The 24000-nt window shown below is 34.3% G+C and overlaps 1 protein-coding gene across 1 annotated transcript in view; it reads left to right on the forward strand.

Moving 5' to 3' along the window:
- The window catches only part of LOC137659000 (neurogenic locus notch homolog protein 2-like), a 68756-nt gene that overhangs the window by 6319 nt on the left and 38437 nt on the right, over nucleotides 1-24000 (forward strand). The window contains exons 2-7 of the mRNA XM_068394103.1: nucleotides 13158-13263; nucleotides 15314-15479; nucleotides 15605-15748; nucleotides 22489-22728; nucleotides 23044-23166; nucleotides 23631-23762. Coding sequence (XP_068250204.1) covers nucleotides 13207-13263; nucleotides 15314-15479; nucleotides 15605-15748; nucleotides 22489-22728; nucleotides 23044-23166; nucleotides 23631-23762 — 862 coding nt within the window. The 5' untranslated portion in view covers nucleotides 13158-13206. The remainder of the gene's footprint in view (nucleotides 1-13157; nucleotides 13264-15313; nucleotides 15480-15604; nucleotides 15749-22488; nucleotides 22729-23043; nucleotides 23167-23630; nucleotides 23763-24000) is intronic.

Here is a 24000-nt window from a genome sequence, read left to right on the forward strand (position 1 = left end):
GTTGTAGCTTAGTTAATAATAATAATAATAATAATAATAATAATAATAATAATAATAATAATAATAATTTCATGCTGGTAACAGTTACAAACATTGTCACACATGTAATATAATTCCATACGTCCTGTATAAAGAATGACAAACATAGAGGTTTATTGTTCTGAAAATCCCATTCTCTTGCTTAGTGTAAAATTCTCTGGGCATTGGTTTCTGGGGTTCAGTAACAAATAGTTTTCTAAATCTTTTGTCATAACTGTAACCAAATTATGAAATGATACTCCAAGTTATGTACAATGGCTGAATAACAGAGACTGCAGAAATTTAACCTAGGTGTTTAAGGTTTTCATAGTTTAATTTATCATATTTGTTTTTATATTATTTTTCCTACTTAGTTTGTTCTTTACTTCTGCATTGCTCTTCCCTTAGCTTTTAGCATCCTGCATTACTAAGTAGGATTGCAGACAAAATAATATAACAATATGTTTTTATCATTTGTTTGTTAATAATACCAATTCCCTAATATCGCAAGAGGGTCTGCCCCTCTCTTTTATTCTTCTCCTGTACTTCTCTTTCTCCCTATTTCCTTAATCTTTCCCATCCCGAGTACCTGCCTTTGAGCTCTAAACTGGATTGTATCCAGGGGTACTCTTCCTTTCCCCATATTCCCCACTTCCCTATTATTATTATTATTATTATTATTATTATTATTATTATTATTATTATTATTATTATTATTGTTAAAAGATAATATCAATAAATACTAACATTGGAACTAGAATATATAATAATTTGCGGACTTTGAAAATTCTAAGAGAGCACAAATCATAATCATAAAAGGAGGCAATTATTCTAATGACCAATTAAGAATATCACCAGTACCAAAGGAAAATGTAAATTTACATACTAATGACTTAATGACATATCAGTTTCAGATCCACTTTAGAATGTCTGACACTTGAATCTTTTTACATTCACTAGAAAACTCATATATCATGATCACTGTACATCATATGTCTTTTCATCGTTATTCCCGATATGAAAAGAATCATATTGAGCAAGCCATGGTCAATAACTTCATTATTAGGCTTTAGTAGATGAAAATTAAGATACATGAAAAGAAACAAGCATATGTATAAGAATGTGAATATCTAAATGAATAAAATGATAAAAAAATTTATTGCTATATTGATCTATTGGTGAACGATTGTTCGCTTATACAACCTTTTTATTCAAAATTGTTATCTTTAATCCATATGATAGCTACTGCAATCTGTTTATGTTTTTTTATTATAAATAACCCTTTTCAAAACTTGATTGACCTATAACCAACAATGTCTAAGTTGTTTATATAGAACGATACTGAACAAAATCTACGCATCCAGATCTCTGACCTAGAATCTTCTGGAAGTAGCTAAGTCATATATATAGCAACCCCAGGGATGCGTGGGGCAGAAGAGAAACAGCCGTCCTGTGAAAGAGCCAAAGTGCCCCCCCCTTTCTCTCTCTCTCTCTCTCTCTCTCTCTCTCTCTCTCTCTCTCTCTCTCTAAGTGTCTCTAGTGTGTCCTCTCCAAAGTGATTTGAGCCCCAGCATATCTTGTGTGTAGAAATTTAAAACGTTGCTGTAAATTTGGCAGGGGATTTTAAATGTATTGTGTTGTGGTGAGTGTTGGTATTGTGTGATTTTTTTTAACTGGCCCTGTGCAAGTAAATATGTGAAGTTAGTAAGTTTATCAGTTACTTTATGTAAGTTCTTTAGGAGTTTAAGCATTAGAGAGTAATTATTTCTTTTGTCTTAGTCTAAGGTTTATTCAGATTTAACATTTCGAGTCAAGTTATTATATAATTTTCAGAGTGTAATTATTTCTTTTGTCTTAGTCTAAGGTTAATTCAGATTTAATATTTCAAGTCAAGAGATTATATAATTTTCAGAGCGTTATATTTTTGCCTTAATATAACCTTTGTTCAGACTTAATATTTCAAGTGATTTATCTTTTTATGTAAATTCTTTCAAAATGTTATAATTTATATAGAATATATTTATTTTTGTAAAGAGTGTATTATTTCAATCACCAGTATTTATTTCATACTCGCTTGAATCCTGTTAAAGAATCAAAGTATGAAGTTGTTTGGATAGATCGTGTTAATAATTACCCAATTTTGTTTTGAGTGTACTTAAGAGACCTATGGATATTCACTGTTTTATATATTGCTGTCTGGGAGTTATATAATTGTCTCAGGGTTCGGGTATTAATATTTTCATGTGTAACAGATTTAATGTAAAAACAAACAGGTTGAGTTAGGAACTCGAGAGGGTTGAGTAGCTTGCCAGCCGCAGTATATGTAATATTATATTCTGGTTCCCAAATACGGGGCTATAGTATGATATAGTTTTGTTGTCAAGGCCCCTGAGATCGAGCGAGTCTGTTTTAAATATTGGTGAGAACAGGGCCGTGTCTTGATCAAAAGTTTTTAACAATTTACTGTTGTTAGGATTTTGTGTATTGTTAGGATATATATTTTTGGAGAGGTATAAAATTATCTCTTAAAGTACAAGATGGCACAGTTTAATATCCAAGAGTTTTTGAATAACCCAAATGTTCATGAATTGTCAGAAGCTAATGTAACTAAAGCTCAGTGGCTCTCTATTATAATGGCATGTGGTAGCCATGCGTGAGTGGAATGATTAAAGACCAAATCAAGTGTCTAGCCTTAGAAGCTTTGATAAACTCTGGGTAATTGTCGGAAGAAGATATTGTAGCAGATCGTGAACTGTTGGAGGAGGCTGAAGAAAAATTTGTAGTGAAGCACGGACCAGTTGACCCACAAACTGAAGGCATGAAAGCAGAAAGGGATGTTGATGCTGAGATTTGACGAATTGCAGCAGAGGAGAATTTGATCAAGTTGAAGATGACGGGAAGAGAGAAGGAAATGGAAGCTAGACGAGAAGAAGAAGAAGAGAGAGAAGAAATACAACGTACAAAGGAAATGGAAGCAAGACGAGAAGAAGAAGAGAGGGAGATCCCAAGACATACAAGGGAAGAGGCAATAGAGATTGTATGACATGCGAGGGAGTTGGAGCTGTTGAATGCTCATGCACAGTCGACAACGCAGACAGAGGCAACCCCTGCTATGCAGGATCCCGTGTTTAATGTGTCGAATGCACAGAGGTTAATTCCAAGGTTCACAGAAGAAGCTCCTGATGAATTCTTTGATCATTTTGAAATGGTCGCATCCACAATGCAATGGCCTGAAGATAAATGGTCTGTGTTATTACAGAGTGTACTGTTTGGGAAAGGACGCATTGCTTACTTATCCTTATCTCAGGACCAGAGGAAGGAGTATCAATAAGTGAAGAGGAGCGTGTATCAGATGACCCCTGAATGTTATAATGGAAGGTTTCAAAGTTTGAGGAAGGACGAGAAAATTACTTTCCTGGATTATGCTTACAAGGTACGATGATGTTTTAAGAGATGGACAGAGGCTGCTAATGTGAGGGAGATGGCTGATTTAGAAGAATTGATAGTACTAAAACAGTATCTACGAGGAATTCCTGAACATATTTGAACGTACTTGAGAGAGAGAGAGAGAGAGAGAGAGAGAGAGAGAGAGGTGAAGAAACTTGATAAAGCCACTTCGCTGAGTGAAAATTATATTATTAACAGTTGTAAACCCTCCTCGGGTAGGAAGTTTCAACTTTCATTCCGACCAAGTGTCAAATATTTGCTGAACCATGGAAACCAGTTCAGTAATAACTATGTGAACAAGTTCAATAGTTACAGCGGAAGAAGCACTGGTACTGTTCCTAAGCAGAATGTGATAGTACCACAGCAAAAATCATCGAATCATCCTCCTTCAAGTATCGTGAAAGACAAGCAGAAGGTTAATATTGTCTGTTTTAAGTGTGGCAAGAGAGGCCATATCAGTAAGGAATGTTGGTTGAACCAACCGAAAGCAGTCGCCAAAGTGATTAAGGATAATTCGCCTTCACAGAATGGGAAGACAAAGAAAGATTCGGGAAAGGTCGAAGAGGAAAATAGACCAGCCAATGTTTATACGACAAACAGGACAAACCCAAACAACTTGGATACCTTTAAACCACATTTTCATGAAGGTATGTTAACAGCAATAGACGGGAGTGAGCGAACCATGGTCAGGATATTGCGCTACACAGGTTGTAACCATAGTGTGGTGATACGAGGAGTACTCCTGTTGGTGGAACAGTCTCTCACAGGAGACTCGGTTATTTTGAAGAGAATAGGAGGTGAAGAGGTTACCCCTATTTGCTGTTTGAAACTGTAATGCGAGTTGGTGACTGGTAATTTTGATTTTGCGGTAAAGGATTCATTGGCAGTCGAAGGAGTAGATGTCCTGCTGGGTAATGAGGTTGATGGAGCGCCGTATGTCCCTTGTTCCATTGTTACGAAGAAACCACTGAAGTATAGTCCTACGACTGAACTCGAGAAGGACTACACGTATCTGTTTTCTAGTTGTGTGACGACTAGGAGTATGATGAAGAAAGTGGCTGGAAAAGAAGAAAAAGAAATTGAAAAAGCGATGACCTTGGAGAATTTGTTTACCAAAGAAGAGGATTCCTTTGATGGTATGCAAGAAGAGAACTCCCGAGTAAGCCCGAGTGAAGAGGAACGACAGACAAGTGGACAAGAGGACAAAGAAGAAATGGACCTGGAAGAAGTAAGAAAACGCAGCATTAGAAGTAGGACAATTAAGTAGGAAAAGTCTGATAGGATTATAACGGAAGGATGCAAGGTTAACAGAGTTATTGTACTGTGTGGTGGACGAGACGGAGGCACAGCAGTTTCCGACCTCTTATTATCTTAAGGATGGGTTGCTTATGAGGAAGCATATATCTGCCGATATCCCTGGAAATGCCGAATTAGGGATATATTGTCAGATATTATTTCCCGCACCGTTGAGAAGACAAGTGATCGCCGTAAAGGATGAGATGGGACATATGGGGATAAGGAAGGTGATGGAGGAGATTATGAAACACTTTTTCTGGTTCAGCATGCAAAAGGATGTGAAACAGTTTTGCCGTGCATATCACGTATGTCAGATGGCTGGAAATCCAAACAAGTAAATTAAGAAAGCTCCCTTACACCCAATAGAAGTTCGAGGACAACCCTTCACCAAGGTAAGGAATCGACATTGTGGGACCTTTACCATGGACGAAAAATGGTCACAAATATATGTTAGCCTTGATGTGTCCAGTGACAAGATACCCAGAAGCCATACCCATCAGGAACATTAGTGCCAAGATAATCGCCGAGAAGTTACAAGACTTTGTTACTAAGTTTGGTATTCCGGAAATCGTTCAAAGTGACCGAGGAACGAATCTCACGTCAAATTATTTCAGGATATAATGAAACTGTTGGATGTGAAACAACAACTATCAACTGCTTATCATCCAGAGACCAAGGTGCATTAGAGAGGATTCATCAAACTTTGGAAAGTATGTTAGCAAAGTTCTGCAACGAAACGCTTATCAAAAAAGTATGGAATGTAGCCCGAATGAAATGGTATCTGGACGAGAAGTACGAGGACCGATTAAAATGTTAGCAGAAAAATGGAAGGACCGAGAGAAAACGTATGAAGAATATGTAAAAAACTTGAGGAAAACGATCAGCGAGATGAGGAAATTTTCCGTAGAAAACCTTAAAACTAGTCAAGAAAAAATGAAGAAAAGGTTTGATATGAAAAGTAAGGACAGACAGTTTTCAGAAGGGCAACAGGTATTGGTTTTCTTGCCAATAAGGAGATTCCCACTCACCAAAAAGTTCTAAGAACCATTCAAGATTTTGGAGAAGGAAAGTGACCTGACCTACGTTATTGAAACCCCAGGAAGAAAGAAAAGTCAGAGGAAAGTACATGTTAACCTACTGAGACCCTACTTAGGCGAAAATGAGACCGAAGCTTCACAAGTGTGTATGGCGCAAACCATACTATCCGCGGAAAACGACAACAGATATAAGATAGGGGCAGTAAGCAAAGTGAATAATTCATCTATCATTCGGAGCTTGGAACATAAATTAACTCATTTATACCAAAAGCAACAAGAGGAATTAAGCCAATTAATTAGAAAATTTCCCTGAAATTGTCTCGGAAGTCCCAAAACAATCCAATCTGACGAAGCATGAGATACACCTCAAAACAACGGAAAGATCATTTAATCAATGCTCTTATCGACTGTCGCCATATCACCGAGAAGTCATGAGAAAAGAAGTGGACTATTTGTTACAAAACGGATTAGCCGAACAAAGTTCTAGCCTTTACAGTTCTCCATGCTTGCTCGTCAAAAAACCGCACGGATCTTTTTGGATGTGTATGGACTACCGGAAGTTAAATTCGATCAATTGTGGCACCAATAATTATCCATTTCCGCTCATCGACTAACCACTTGACAATATTGGACAAGCGAGGCTCATCTCCAAGATCGCTTTGTTAAAAGGCTACTATCAAATTCCTTTGGACAACAACGCAAAATTGCTATCCGCTTTTATAACCCCGTTTGGGTTAAATCAATACACCGTCATGCCATGTGGTCTAATGAACGCCCCCACTACTTTTCAATGAGTGATGGGTAACCTTCTAGGATAGATAGAAGGAGTAGGTGTATACCTCGATGATATTGTGGTATATTCAGTGACCTGGGAAGAATCCTGAGGAAGGTATTTCAAAAGCTACGAGGAGCATACCTAATGATAAACATAGAGAAGAGCGATTTGAAAAGGCAACAATTTGGTACTTTGAATTTGAAGTAGGAAGAGGAATAATAGCCCCGGTAGCCGCTAACATCGAAGGAATAAGGAAAGCATCACCCCCTACAACGAGGAAGAAATTAAAATGCTTTTTAGTGATGGCAGGATTCTACCAACGTTTTTTCCTGAACTTTACAGCTGTAGTTGCTCCGTTGATGAATTTGACTAGCCCCAAGAAAAAATTTGTATGGACCAGCGAGTGCAAGGCATCCTTCGACAGGATAAAGGCCATATCAACTTCGAAACTGATACTGCGAGCACCTGATTTCAACAAGAAATTCCTTATCCAAGTGGATGCATCAGATAATGGGATTGGAGCTGTCTTATTGCAAAAAGAGGAGGAAGGAATTCTTCACACTATTTGTTTTATATCGTCAAAGCTGAAGAAACATTAGCGAGCCCAGTCAATAGTTGAAAAGGAACTGCAAGCGTTAACTTGAGCGACAAGAAAGTTTGGGGTTTATGTGAATCGACCACAAAATGAAGAGATTACAGTGTATTTGGATCATAATCCTTTCACTTATGTTAATAAGGTGAAAAATAATAATCAAAGGTTAACTAGGTGGTCATTATGTTTACAACCGTATTGTATTAATGTAAGGTATATTTCAGGTAAAGACAGCGTGGTTGCAGGTTATTTATCTCGGACTAAATCAATGGATTTAGGCCCGGAAGGTATAATCATTTTTGGGGGGAGCTATCTTGCGAAGCTGATCTAGTGTAGAGTAAATAATCTAATAATGGATTACATTTATGTTTTTATATGTGCATTGGAGAGGTGAATAGCCAGCTCTTCAGATGAGTTCCTCTCATGTCGGTATAAGTTTATGTAAATTACGTAAGACTTTCGTCGTTAATTCATTTGTATTTTTCATTCGTCAGTATATATAAATTTACGTTATTTTTAAGAATTACCTTTTAATTTCATGTATTTTGTTATGAAGTCTTACATAAACTGTTAAGAGTGTTATATGACCCATACAAGATATGAACAGGGGCTTATGTGACTCTTTTTAATATTTTTATGAGGTATTGCGTAATGTTTGTGAAAAAATACACAATTCTTATATGTGCCACGTGTTTTGGAAGGTTCTTGAAAACCCTAGTGTTAGATTTTATCTTTTTTTTTTATTTTGAGGGCAAAAGGTGGGCAGAGCTAGGTGAGAGAGAGAGAGAGTTGTCTCGCGTTGCGTCGGTAGGCGTCAGAGAGAGCAATTATTGGCAATCCTTACGCCCTTAGGCCAACCCCTAAGCTGCCAGATCTCGGACCTAGAATCTTCTGGAAGTAGCTAAGTCATATATATATATATATATATATATATATATATATATATATATATATATATATATATATATATATATATGCAGAAGAACCACAGGGAAAATGAAAATACAGAATATACACTTGAGTCCTGACTAGTTTCGTGATACTTCCTCAGAGGACTGATTTATTGAGAGAGGTTTCTTACAATTTATAGGGAAAGCAAAAGTACGAACATACATATAGAGATTTAGAGAACAATGACACTCCCGTACCCGCTACCTGGGCTTGACTCAGGTGTGAGGAGGAGGAGTCCGCAAGCTCGTTAGACACCTGCTAAAAAGGGTCATTTCTTGTGGCGGGTATATTCTTGTTTTTCTTCTTATTATACTTTCATTACAGTTATTTATATGTCAATGCGGTAGCCTTATCTATATAAATACATAAGCAAAACATACACAAAAATACAAATACATACACATATATACATATATATATATACATATATATACACACATACATACATATACATATATATACATATATACACACATACACATACATATACATACACATACACATATACATATATATACATACATACAGATACAAATACATATACATATACATAAATACTTACACATACACATACATATACATACACATACACATATACATATATATACACATACATATATACATATATACATATATACACATACATACTTATGCATATATACATTTATATGTATACAACATTAATATCATAAACATATAATCATGTATATATCAATACTTATATCTAGCATAACACTATATAGTGCCAATATACTTATGCATACTATATAAAATAATTGTTTCCTTTAATGAATGGTAGCTTAGGTCTAAATATTAATTTCACACCGACGTTAATTATTCACAATACATTCAATTCTACATTAAGTGGTTAATGTTTTTTTATATAGTTTACAAATCTCTTTACATATAAAGGCGTCGAGTTTATACATTCCATGACCAATATTCAAGTTGTTTTCAAAGGTTTCTTTTATGAAACTGGACTCTATGATGTTTCTTTCTACTAAGTTGTTTGAATGAACCAATTTCTTTGCACCTGACCAATTAATAGGGTGATTTTTATCTCTAACGTGGGCAAAGAGTGCATTATTATCTTGAGCATACCTGACACTTTTCTTATGTTGTTCAATTCTCTTTTCTAGGGCTTTACCAGTTTGACCAATATAGTATTTTTCACAAGCATTGCATGGAATACGATATACACATCCCTTGGTAATGTCAGGAGAATTCTTTATTAAGGCTGTTTTTATTGTATTTTTACTCTTAAATGCTACATTTACATTGAAATTTTTTAACAGTTGGGGAATTTCTTTAAATGAATCACAATAAGGTAGTACAAGTAAATTTTGTGTGTTATAGTTTTTTCTGTTATCATTACCGAAAAAAGTCTTTTTTGCTGTTCTTAGGGCATCATCTAACACAATTTCAGGATACTTTAGTTTTTTACCTATTGCTCTAATACCATTTATTTCGTCATCAATATATTCAGGGCTGCAGACTCGGAATGCTCTTAAAAACATAGAAGTAAATACAGATTTCTTAACTTTGTTGCCTTGGTTTGAGTAATAATGGACATATGCCGAGATATTCGTTGGCTTTCTGTATACACTGAACTTGAGACTATTATTACATCTATGTATGCGACAATCCAAAAAAGGTAGGGTACAATTATTCTCCAGCTCCATAGTGAAATTTATTGATGGTACCAAACTATTCAATCTAAGAAGAAAGTTATCTAAATTTTCTTTTCCTGGCCACACACATATATATATATATATATATATATATATATATATATATATATATATATATATATATATATATATATATATATATAGCGCCCCAGGGATGCGTGAGACAAAAGAGAAACAGCTGTCCTGTTAAAGAGACCAAGGTGCCCTCTCTCTCTCTCTCTCTCTTTCTCTCTCTCTCTCTCTCTCTCCCTCTCTCTCTCTCTCTCTAAGTGTCTCTAGTGTGTCCTCTCTAAAGTGATTTTGTGCCCCAGCATATAAGGTGTGTAGTGAATTAAAACGTTGCTGTAAATTTGGCAAGTGATTTGAAATTTATTGTGTTGTGGTGAGTATTGGTATTATGTAAATTTTTGTAACTGGACCTGTGCAAGTAAATACGTGAAGTTAGTAAGTTTATCAGTTACTTTATGTAAGATCTTTAAGAGTTTAAGCATGAGAGTGTAATCATTTCTTTTTTCTTAGTCTAAGGTTTATTCAGATTTAATATTTCAAGTCAAGTGATCATATAATTTTCAGAGTGTAACACTTTTGTCTTAATCTAAGTTTTGTTCAGGCTTAATATTTAGAGTGATTTATTTTTATCATGTCAATTTTTTTCAAAGTGTTATAATTTATATAGAATATATTTATTTTTGTAAAGAGTGTATAATTTCAATCACCAGTGTTTATTTCATACTCGCTTGTATCCCGTTAAAGAATCAAAGTAAGAAGTTGTTTGAATAGATCGTATTAATAATTACCCAGTTTTGTTTTGAGTGTACTTAAGAGACCTTTGGATATTCAGTGTTTTTTTATATTGCTGTCTGGGGGTTATACAATTGCCTCAGAGTTCGGGTATTTATATTTTCAAGTGTAACAGATTTAATGTAAAAACAAACAGGTGAGTTTGGAACTCGAGAGGGTTGTGTAGCTTGCCAGCGGTAATATATATAATATTATATTTTGGTTCCTGGTATAATAATATTTACAGCCACTTTTGAAAATTTTTCTTTGATTTCTTTTCAAAATGTTGAAAGTTTCTTTCTCATGAATAACTCCTTGTTTTGTTTAAAAACAGAACTTTGGGGACATGTTTTGCTAATGAGTTAGTTGGTTGGGAGGGTTCTTCATTATTAGTTCTTAATTTTTCTTGAATAGACAGCAACTAATCTCTATCACAGCTTTTGTAATGCCTTTAAAATACAAAATATCGCTTTATAATTGCGATTGAGTAACCTATCACAACTTTGTAGCAAAATATAAATTTAAAACAAACCAATTTTCCTAGAAATTTACCATATACCAAAACCACAAGTGGTGGAGATTTTATAGATCTTAAAGTACCTATTATAGTATAACCTAGGAGGTGACCGGAAAATTCGATCCCGCAAATTATTAGTAAATGGCCGATGAAAGACTTAATTTAACTGATCAGAATCAATATGAAACAAAACAGAAGAGTGATTTTATTGATAAAAAAACCAATGCATATAGAAACAAAAAAATATATCTATAAAATTTCTTTTAATCAGAAATATCACAAGAAACTAAGAAAAGTTGGAAATTAAGAAAATTATGTCCCAACATATAATGATCCCAGACTTTATTAATATACTTCCCAAGAAAACTGTCATCAGAATGAAAAACTAACAGAGAAGAATAATTGTATTAATACGAATATAAAAATCACATGTATAGGCCTAAAGCAGCAAAACTATATTCATACTGTAGCCTTTTATTAAGCATATTAAACAAGAAATTAGGGATAACTCACATTTCCAACCATAAAAAATACAAATATTTCCTTTCATCAAACACATTGCACCAAATAATAGTTAAGTTGCATCTGGGAACATTCTGTACCTGAAAATTAAACTGAAGAATTTAATGAATGAGCAATTACCTTTAAGAAAGTTGATTTATCGTTACCATCATAAGAGTGGACAGTGTTGTTTATTTAACAGTACCTTATTGTGGTCTGGAAGTTCGTATGATTGGTATTGAGTTTAGTGTTGCGGTTGACCGTGTTTCATGAGGACCTTGTTGACAAACTCAAACAGTTGAGAGTAGATGGGTCTTTTCTTACCATCATTATGGAATTTTTGAGTAATAGATTTTTGATGGGCACCATAGAGAGTATAGGAATGTGATTTCTGTTTTTCCTCATTGTAGTGTTCTTGGCCCATTACTTTTCATACTTTATACACATGATATGGGGTTTGGCCTAGAAAACAATCACGTTGTATATGCAGATGATGCTAGTCTCTTTGCTTCAGGTCCATCTACTGGAAGTATATCTGGGGTTGCTGAATCCCTTAATAGAATTCAGTTAAAATTAGTATATGGTGCAAATTATTGGGCATGATGTTAGACCCTAACAAAACTCAAAGTAGGATTGTTGATAGGTCGAGGACAATGGCTCCTCAACCTCCAAAACTCAGTATTAATAATGTTTCTTTAACTTTTATTTTTGAGAAACGCATACGGTCTGTTTCTTCATCAATTGCAAAAATAGGATTAAAGTATTTTGTATTAATAGTTCATTACTTTCTTTTGTAATTTATTCATTTCATTTCCTCATTGGGCTATTTTACTTTATAGGAACCCTTGGGGTTATAGCATCCTGCTTTTCTAACTAGGGTTGTAGCTTAGCTAATAATAATAATAATAATAATAATAATAATAATAATAATAATAATGATAATAATAATAATAATAATAATAATAACTATTATTATTATTATTATTATTACTATTATTATTATTATTATTATTATTATTATTATTACTATAATTGCCCGTTTACAGTCAGTTGATACTTTCCTAAGTTAAATATATGGTTGCAAATTTTACAGCTCAAGAAAAATCTTGTCACATGTAGCTTTTCAAATACTATGAATGTAAAGTGCGCATTATTTTCCTGTTTCCAAACAAGCAACAGACCCGAGGATGTGTCACGTTCTGAAATACCATTTGCAAATGCTCGAATAACAAAAATAACCAACTGCTAAATTCATCCATTAAACTACGCACCCATTTGTTAACAGTTTCTAAGCAATCACCACCAATGTATGCCTTTTTCAGATGGAGTATTTTAGGATTAGTTAAATAGATTACAGAAGTTGTCTTGGACCAAATATTCTGGGACCGAATTTTCGGGACCAAATATTCTGGGACCGAATTTTCTAGGACCGAATTTTCCGGGAGCAAATTTTCCTAGAACCAATTAAGAATACTACTATAACGGAAAGGACCTCAACCCCATATTTTATACACAAGTTTAAACCAATTTCAGTTTGATACTTTCTTTCCAGATACCTGCTGTAATATCACAGAACATCGCCTTCAAGATTACTTTGAGACATGGGGCTCAATATGAAGTTATTTGGTCTTTCGTTTATGCTGCTTTCATGCATTAAGGTGAGTAAATACATTCAATCAATTAAAGATACTATTCAGCACTGTGACTTTCGTCAGCCTGATTTAATACCCAGCCCCACATCGTTAATTTTAGTCGCAAGTCGGATTTTTTGCCTTATAAAGTGGTATATATGTTCCTTATGCACATAATAAAAAACACTTATAACCTGTTATCACTTTATAAATGCTACATACCTACATTAATAAACTTCCATATGAAGTACAGAACAGTTCAGCACAGTACAGCACTTAATCATTATTCCGCGATGTAATCAGAAACGCAAGGTAAAAAATTATGTAACATGGATTCTCTTCCTTGTAATTGATTCTTAGGAGTGAACGACGTAAAGTCAGAACTGACGGAAAAAGGGGTACTACTGTATGGATAAACTACGTAAAAAAGGGGTACAGTATGGATGAACGACGTAGAAAAGGGTACTACTGTATGGATGAACAACGTAAAAAGGGCTATTACTTTTATGGACGAATGACGTAAAGATGGATATTACTGTATGGATGAATGGCGTATAAATAGGTATTACTGTATGAATGACGTAAAAAGGGGTACTACTGCATGGATGAACGATATAAAAAGGGGTATTACTATATGGAAGAACAACGTAAAAAGGGGTGTTACTGTACGGATGAACAACGTTAGAAGGGGTATTACTGTGTAGATGAAAAACATAAAAGGGGTACTAATGTATGGATGAACGACGTAAAAAAGAGTACTACTCTTTGGATGAACGACGTAAAATGGGTACCACTCTTCAGATGAATGACTTAAACAAGGTGTATTACTGTATGTATGAACGACATAAAAATAGGTATTACTGTATGGGTGAACGACATAAAGAGGGGTATTACTTTAAGGATGAAGAACGTAAAGAGGGATATTAATGTATGTATGAATGACGTAAAAATGGGTATTACTGTATGGATGGCTAATGAAGTCGGAAGTAAAGTAAAAAGGGATACTGCCGTAGACCTAGATGCGAACATGGTTCTCCAACAAAACATGCAGTAAAGCCAAAACAGTAAGCCATGAGGCTAGTCATAATATTGAACTATGGTATTCACCAGGCCAATTGCCGAAAACCAATGACCAGTGCTCCAAGTTTCATCAATATGTATCCACCTAGAACTAGTAATGATGACCAAAGTCATTTCTACTTGTTAGCTGCTTCGAGTTGATGTCAGTCTCTCCATAATCCACATTTCCGTTTTACTATTTCTGCTTGGTTTTTACCAATTAAGGTTTATCTAATTAGCTCAAGAATGATTATTTTACTCCTAATTAAAAAAAATTCTGCAAAGAATTGATTACTGATTGTATCGCAGCAATAAAGAATGTCATGAATAATGAAAATTTTTTTAATATATGCAGGACTAGACTAATGCTTATCTCCAGGTACGAAGTCATATCGATAAGTACTTTAGGTTTACTTTTCCCCACAGTAGAGTCAGCATTGCAAAGTACTATAGCCTGCAGCCGAGCACGATCCATTTATTCATGATACATCTTGCTTGGTAATTGCTTACGACACAGGCATGGATCAAATTAAAATACTCAAACAAGAATATTGGAGTCAAATTAATTTCCTACTAAAAATTCCATCAAATGATAACCCTTGGAAAAAAATATTACAATGACAAGTTTTTCGTATTCTTTTGTACAGGCTATGTTATTTATATTTTTTCTAATCAACACAAAACCTATAAAACATCTGGGAATCCTAAGATTAATTCATTAAACTTTACGAATGAAAATCTCACTGTCTACAAACCTATGGGAAAGATATTGTTTTTTTCTTCAAGAATCATTTACTGGTTGTAAAGAGAAAAAATGATGATAAGAATGATTATAAATAAACCTAACCTAAACTTCTTTAGTTTGACCTCAAGCCATTCAAAAAACCTCAAAAGGAAGAAGATTTTCTTATATTAATAACCAACATACTTTCACTCACAAAATATTAAGAGAGAACCAATAGAAATAAAATACGACAAACAAACAGAATATCGTAAAATCTAATTTACTCACTTCCAGCCGATGCTTGTTAGTGGGGAAATAGGCCAAGATGCCACATGTGCCGAGAAGGGTGGAACTTGTATATCCATGGCGAGTTACACGTGCTTCAATGAAATTGAAGCTTTAGGCTGCAAAGAAGATGAGATTTGCTGTACTAATAACTTTTATCATGTTGTTCTGGATGGTAAGTATCTAATACAGACCATAAAATAAATATAAGCAGATCTACAGAAAAAAATAAAGTAATAAATGGAAAAATACTTTTTGCTGTTTATGTTTATACTATACTTACGTTTCTTCTTTTTACAGACAGCCATTCAAGAATATACTGCAGAAATGTAAAGAATTGCAAACTTTTAGGCGGCTACTGCTATGATTATTACATCAATGATCCAAACTGTGACTTTGTTAACAAAAATCCCTGCAGGAAAAGCCGTTGTGCCTGCTGCGTCCGTGAGTTGGCTACTTTGTTCAAAACACCATACTTCTACTTTTATCTATGCTTATTAAATAAACAAAATTTTCTTTTTCACTGAACAAGAATCATTTACTAGAGTTTGGCATGATTTTTATGAACCGCTCCTAACGTTCATGTAGCTTCCTTCTTGCAGTTGGTTAAATGACTTTTGCCCTAAAAATTGAACAAATTTTAATAGGAATTTGTATTTTTAATGTGTATACAAACCTTTCGTCCTGTAAAATAAGAAATGTCTTTACACTCCACTGTTAACCATCAGCGGCATTACGTCGACCCAAACACTGGAACGCATACCCAATCAATAGAAAGATCGTGGTTAAATGTAAAAATCAAAATTTTGCGAACGATGAGAGGTACCGCTAAACATATGCTTCAGTCACATCTGGATGAATACTGTTATAGAATGATGAGTAAAGAATCTGTAGATTTATATTCTGACTTTTTAAATGATATTAGAGAGGTCTATCGTTAAATGTCTTGATTTTTACCTTTTTCCATTTTTGCTATCGTTAAATGTCTATTATTTCCTTTTTAAATTTTTCATTAAATATGGTAAATGATAAATTCTTTTTTTATTTTTATTTTGTCGACTTTTTTTCCTAGTAGATCACATGCCATGAACAGTAGATCAATAGCAGAACACAAACCTTCGGTAGATCACATATTGGAAGAGCACCTGAAGTTTAAATTCAAAGGGCTTAAGGTTTGAATAGCTACGGAAATACAAATTACTTTTAGAATTTGTTATATATTCCTATGTATATACAAACCATTCGTCTTTTAATTAGACGCACTCATTACTGGGAGGAAGTCCCATCTAGAATCAAAAGGGTGTTCTTTTTCTTCCCTAGAATATTCCAGTCTCCCTAGTTCCCTACGGAGAGGGGGAGGATAACTCTAGAAACCTTTCCTCAGCCCATCCTGGGCTTAAGTAAGCTGATAGGCTCCGGCCAGTACTTGGTTATGCACCTGGTCAATGAAGGAATCCTTGTCAAACCCCCGAAAGGAGATATGCATTCTGGAATGAAATACCTGTTGAATGATGGCTTGTGGGTTTGGTATTCATTCCACCATCCTCTCCTTTATTATTATTATTATTATTATTATTATTATTATTATTATTATTATTATTATTATTATTATTATTATTATTATTATTATTATTATTAGCATAGCTACAACCTTAATTAGAAAAGCAGGATGCTATAAGCCCAAGAGCTCCAACAGGGACAAATAGGCCAGTGAGAATAGGAAACAAGGAAATAAATAAACTATATGAGAAGAAATTAACAACTAAAATAATTATCTTAAGAACAATGACTACATTAAAACAGATCTTTCATATGTAAACTATAAAAATAGACTTATATCAGCTTGTTCAACAAAAAACATCTTAAGGGAGGGTGAAGGAAACCTACTACTTACAGATCTAGTCTAATAAGAATGGTGCTCAAATGTGTACCTTACCGGCCTCAATGTCCGTTCCAGCACGTAACAGTACAACCCCATTCATTCCCAAGAGGGGGAAATGAAAGAAGCAGAAGAGCCAGTCATTCTACCTTTCCTCCAGACTCAAATTGGTATGTTATCATAGATAAGATGTATTCTGTCCTGTTTGGGGGCTAGATTGCTACAAAACAACTTAAGCAGACAAAATAAGACTAAGAGCAAGAGACGATGGACTCGTGAGTATTCTACCTGGTCCTAACTTGATGGAGAGGATGCTTTGGTTCTGATCATATGTATATATGACCAATCCCTAGGACATTGTCCTGCCCCTTGCCTCAGCTATTCGTGAACAACCTTTAACATTTTTACTTGAAATTTCACCTCGTTGAAAATGTTCAACTATCATTAAAAAAGAATCCTTTGAGCAAAACCTATGGTACTCTAGACATGAGACCTTGAGCTCTTTATTACATTACTCAATATATATAACAATATCAGATTATCATTAAATGTATAACCATGAATGACAATGGCATATGAAGAAATACCCTATGAATATTGAAACCATACAATTTTAACATTTCCGCCAGTCTGGCTTCAAATTATATAGCAATTCCATAGTAAAGCAGATTGGGATTGATAACTCTCATATTATGAAACACCAGTGTGGAAAATTTTTGAATGTGTGGGAAACGTGTTCCAGGTAAATCTCCTTGCAACAGGGGATATGAGTGCAATCACTCAGCACACCATCAGGTGTTGGAGTTCCTAAACCACATTATAATCCTATCCAGAGAATTACTTCCACAAAAATCTTAAACTCTGTATTAGATTTGTTAGCACTAATACCATCCATATGCTTAGAAGTGCTATTTACGTCTCTATCCTAGATATCATCACTAAGATGTTGGACTGGTAATCAATTTACAATGTTACTAAAAGAAGAAAGGGAGCAGCAGTGTAATTTCTTATCTTTTCGCTCTAAATTTTGCTTACTGACTTTAATTCAGAATGAGGAGCTTCACCTTTTATGCACTTAAAAAGGGAATGCACCTGCTTATACAAATCTTACCTTTATTGTTTTATTTATCTTACTCTCCTCAATGAAATGCCTGGATCAAATAAATTCCTTTAAAAAAAACTCTAAGAGGGCTATCCCAAGTTTCAGAACGATTTCAAACTTTTAATTCTCATTAATTCACGAAAATCAATCAATAAAATGGGCAGACTTCATGGTGATACGTGCGTTAAGGGGTCATATCAAGATTGCAACACAGGGCTTATTGGTATTGTAGAAAGTTAGATTTATGCAGATTTTCGACAGCATTTATAATACAGGTAGTAATCTTGCAGCTCCAGGGGAACATACATAAGAATAACACTAACATTCTGGGTTACATAAAAATTAGACAATTAATAAAACGCATCAAAGGGCCGTGCATATTCGACAAAATATATTTTCTAGACTAACAGACCTGAGTTGGAATCAGAGCAACAAAATTAATACTTAGGATTTAGCAGTATTTAAAATTATAAGCGGAACCAGGTTAAGTAATCTACTTGGAAATACACAGTTTAAGAAATAACATTATAGAACGAATGTAAGAGAGACACTTTGTAAACAGAGAAGTCGCTGCAATTTCGATGGATAGAAAACGGACAGGCGTAACTCAAGTAATCCGTATGAACCTCAAAACTCGTAACACCGGTGGTAACTAAAGTACGATAAAAAAATGAAGAGCGAAAAAAAATTCATCATCTCAGAGTAAAACCATCACTAAAAATCATCTTGCTTGAGGGTAATCTCAGGCGTACTATTTTATCTGTTTTGTTCCCTCATTGAGCATATTTCCTTGTTGGCGCCTTTGGCCTTAACGCATCCTGCTTTTCCAACTAGGAGAAGTGTCAGGCTATATATACACACACACACACACACACACACACATATATATATATATATATATATATATATATATATATATATATATATATATAGTGTGTGTGTGTGTGTGTGTGTGTGTGTGTGTGTGTGTGGAGATAGAATACCTCGGGTTGATACAACTAATCATCTTGAAGATGAGCACAGAGAAACCTTTGTAATTAAATGTAGGAATCGATTTGCAGTCTTCGAGACTTTAAGAGACGAAGAGCAGACAATTAATGAAGAATGGTATGATATTAAGAACATATATCACTCAGTTGGTAGTGAAGTTTTGGGAAATGCAGTTACAAGGAGAAAACCATGGATATCAAATGATACTTGTTATACCATAAAAGGGACTCAAAGACAGAAATTGATAGTTGAAAGTTTTCGAGGAAATAATGAAAATCACAAGGTCGAACATGCTAAGTATTTCAGTGTTGATAGTGAAGTCAAAAGAAAATCCAGGAATGACTGGAGAGAATACTTGGACAGGAAAGCAGATAAGGCTGACAAAGCTATGAATTCAGGGAGTGGCTCTGGTATAAGAATTGCTCACAAAATTATTAATGAAATCTCTACTGGAGCAATAAAGAAGAAGCATATACCCATCAAAAAGAGAGATGGAGCTCTAATAACAGCATGAAATAAGGCAACGTTGGATGGCACACTTTAGTGGGGTCCTGAATAGGAAATATGAAGGGACTAATTTGATTGATATACCTGAAGCTGATGAAGACCTTAATGAGCCCATGAATGAATTTAGTGTTTGAAGTCGAAGCTATCATTAAAAAACTAGAGATGGAAAGCCCCTGGATACGATGGAATAACTACTGAGATGATATTGGCCGAAAATGAAGTGACTCCCAGAATACTTACAAGATTATTTTATAAAATGTGGCGTGAACAGACAAAATTGATGAATGGGAGCTAGGAGTGTTGGTGAAAATGACAAAAAAAGGAGATGACTGATTGCAATAATTACAGAGGCCTCATATTTACGTCGGTTGTTATGAAAATATATAGTATGCCTATTATAAAGAGACTAGAGAAAAAGATTGATGGAAAGATGAGAGATAAACAAGCAGGATTTAGAAAAGTTGTACTGACCAAATTTTTATTTTAAGACGTGTAGTACAGCAATGTGTAGAATATAGAAATATACTTTTGATGGCATTTATGGACTATAAATAGACATTTGATAGTGTGCACTAGCCAATTTTGTGGAGAGGCTTGTGTTATTATGGAGTTCCTCTTAAATATGAAAATTAAATTAAGTCTGTTCATGAGCATAGCAAGTGCAAAGTTAATGTTAGTGGAGTCCTATCAAATGAATTTCCAGTGAACAGTGGATTACTCCAAGGGAATGTGTAGTCATCTACATTGTTTATCCTCCTCATGGAATTTGTAATGCAGAGAACAGTTGGGGATGGTAGAGAAGGATTGGATTGGATTGGTAACAGGAAATTATCTGACTTAGAGTATGCTGATGTCACTGTCCTTATCAGCAGAACACCACAGGACCTGCAAAGTCTGCTTACCAGAATGCATAAAATATTAAATGAGGTTGGACTTAAGATAAATAGAAGAAAGACATGATGAGAACGGAATATGCAATGGAAGACGAAATATAATTAGAGGGAGAAAGGATTAATGAAGTGGAATAATCTAAATATTTAGGAACTATGATCTTCAATACAGGATCTTTAGAATTTGAGTGCAATGAAAGACTGAAAAAAATAATCAGACAATGGCTAAGTTAAGTAAAATTTGGAAATCAAATCATCTGAAATTACATGTAAAAATCAGGCTATATGTCAGTTAAGTGAGATCAGTGTTACTGTATGGACATGAGTCGTGGTATCACAATGAAACAATATCCAAAAGGTTTTGTACATTTGAGAACAAAGCCCTCAGAAAAATATTGGGAGATGAATGACATTACAGAACTAGAAATAAAACTATAAGAGAGATTACTTGAGAGACACATGTGGATGAGATAATTTTGAAGCATAGATGGAGATTGTTTGGACATACTCTTCGCACTCCGCAAGAGAGTTTAGTTCACCAATCTTTCAACTGGGCTCCACAAGGCACTAGAAGAGTTGGAAGACCCAGACCTACATGGCTGAGAACTATGAACGTGAAGCAGATGATGAATGGAGAAATATTGATTTAAAAGCTCAAGATAGAGACGACTGGCGAAATATAACCGAGGCCTTTTGCGGCAACAGGCGTAGTAGATGATATATACATATTTAGGTCACGCTCAGCTTTCCCGCCCCTCTGGTACGGGGTTGAGAAAGTAGTCATATGCTGGTTAGAAGGGGTTCGTGTGTGCATATCTATCTAAATATTTAGTTTTTATTTTTGTAGGGTATATAATAGGGAATGAAATCCAGAGCAGAAAAAAATAGTGGAGGAAGTGGGAGAACAAATTGGGAAGGCAAACCAGTCAATGTCTGAAGGAAAGAAATTCGAGGAATCAATGTACAGTACGGTATTTAGGGTTAGAACAAACAACCATAAACAAAGAGGCCAGTCAATTCTGAGGATAAAAAGGAAGCTGCAAAGTACCTTTAGTAGTATCTATGAGTCCATAGCACTGTATACCACATAAACTTCAAGTAATCTGTAGTATTGTGTTCTGTTTCAAAGAGACATGAGTTTACTAATATACCTTTAAAATATATATATATATATATATATATATATATATATATATATATATATATATATATACATATATATATATATATATATATATATATATATATATATATATATATATATATATATATATATATATATATGTTAAAACACTGTAATCAAGTAATTAACCCTAAGAAACGGCGAAATGGTGTTAAACAAAAAGGCCTGTGTTTGACCTATTAATTCAAGGTTTGGCTTGGTAATATAAAATTCATATTAGATTACCAAACCAGCTTGTATTAATGAGATGATTTTGATACAGATCCTCCACAAAAATACGTTTCTTCCATTACTGTACAATCAAGTTTAAAAAATATTCTTAAAGGAAGTCATTTAAAGTATCTCCAATTCTACACTTAGAGGGAACATTTATTTAACTTTATTCAAACTTATTCAAAATTAATTCCTATGGGAAAGTGTCACCTGTAAAGCTTTTGAGTTATATATACATACATATAAAGGTATATATATATATATATATATATATATATATATATATATATATATATATATATCTATATATACATACACACACACACATATATATATATATATATATATATATATATATATATATATTTAGGATTAAAAGTTCCATCACGCCTAGGCTTACATTTTTTTTTTTTGTCACAGGATGTGGAAGGCAGACAGTATCTGCTACCTGTAGGAGTTACAGTGGCATCTGTAGTAAAGCCTGCCCAGACCATCGAATCCAGACGGGAAATTGCAGGTCAGGATGCAAATGCTGTGGATGTCCAGCTACTGATGCCTGTAACAACTCTAATGGCAAATGCATTGCGAAAAGCCATACATGTAATGGTCAAACATATGATGAGAGATGCACAGGTGATGAATGTACATGCTGTGTTGAAGGTGAGAGAAATTGTATTATTGGCATTGGACTTAATGTACAGTACTTGTTACAATTGCTTAAAATCCCAATATAATCATCAATAAACTGTTTATTGTATTAATGAGCAAAATAATTCATTGTCAATTGCAAAACACTACTCAATTAGTTAAAAAATCAATTATTACCTAAATCGTAAACATAGAAAGATTAATCCATTTTCTTCAGGCCCCACATGCAATTGTACCTGACTGGTGACACAAATCCCACTTAATTTTCTTCTATATTCAGCGAGCTCTAACTTTAAACACTGAAACAGTAAAATGTATATTTCACAGACTGCCAAACCACTGACGAGTGTAGAATTGCCAATGGACGGTGTGATCGCAGCTGTCTGGATGGGGAGGAACCCAACTTCAATATTCCTTGTGAGGGAATTAACTGCGTCTGCTGTGTGTCAAGTAAGGTCCTTGTTTCTATTATTGCCTGCTCATTGGCATGACTAGATATGAAGTCTGATATTCACTGGATTCAGCTTATTGTCATACAATATAATGTCTTTTTCATGATCTCATACAAACACAAAAAAAGATATGCCATAGTATATCAATGTCCCATCAATTAATATTTGGCGGTTAAATCTAAAAATAGTTGAGGTACTATAAAAAAAAAATGAATATGATCTATTATTTCAATAATTAGCCTACATTTAGGTCGATTTAGTTATATTTCAAAAGCATGAGCTTTTCGACTTATAAAAAATAAAATTTCCTCTCCATACTCTGTACCCAACCCTCCCAGAATCAACACCCCGGCCCCCTCTGAGTCACCCTCCCTTCCTGGAATTCCCAGGTTGAAAATTCCCTTATTTTTATCTGCGTCTTCCAAAGATATCACATTCACAGCCTTAGTTCATTTTTTACAGCTCCAACTCCGTGCACCAACACAACACTCTGCACCCAGGAAGGAGGATACTGTAACTACAGATGTCCACAAGATTACACCGTAAACAATGATCTGTGTGATAGTACAAACTGTCGGTGCTGCATTCCTCCAGGTACAACAATCATGACGATTTACAAACTTCATTTATAGATAGAGAATATACTTTACTAACAATTTTGACATGTAAAATACGGTACGCACATTATAAGTAAATCCTTATATAGCTTCTCCAGTCTTTTTGACTGGAAATTTACAACAAAAACAACAATGGAAACTCCAGATAATATAAAATTTTGAACCTCAAGCTTAGTGAGGAATGTTACTCTTAACACAATAATATCAACAGTATC

This window comes from Palaemon carinicauda, chromosome 19 (genome assembly GCF_036898095.1).
Source record: "Palaemon carinicauda isolate YSFRI2023 chromosome 19, ASM3689809v2, whole genome shotgun sequence".
In the NCBI taxonomy this organism is placed as follows: Eukaryota; Metazoa; Arthropoda; class Malacostraca; order Decapoda; family Palaemonidae; genus Palaemon; species Palaemon carinicauda.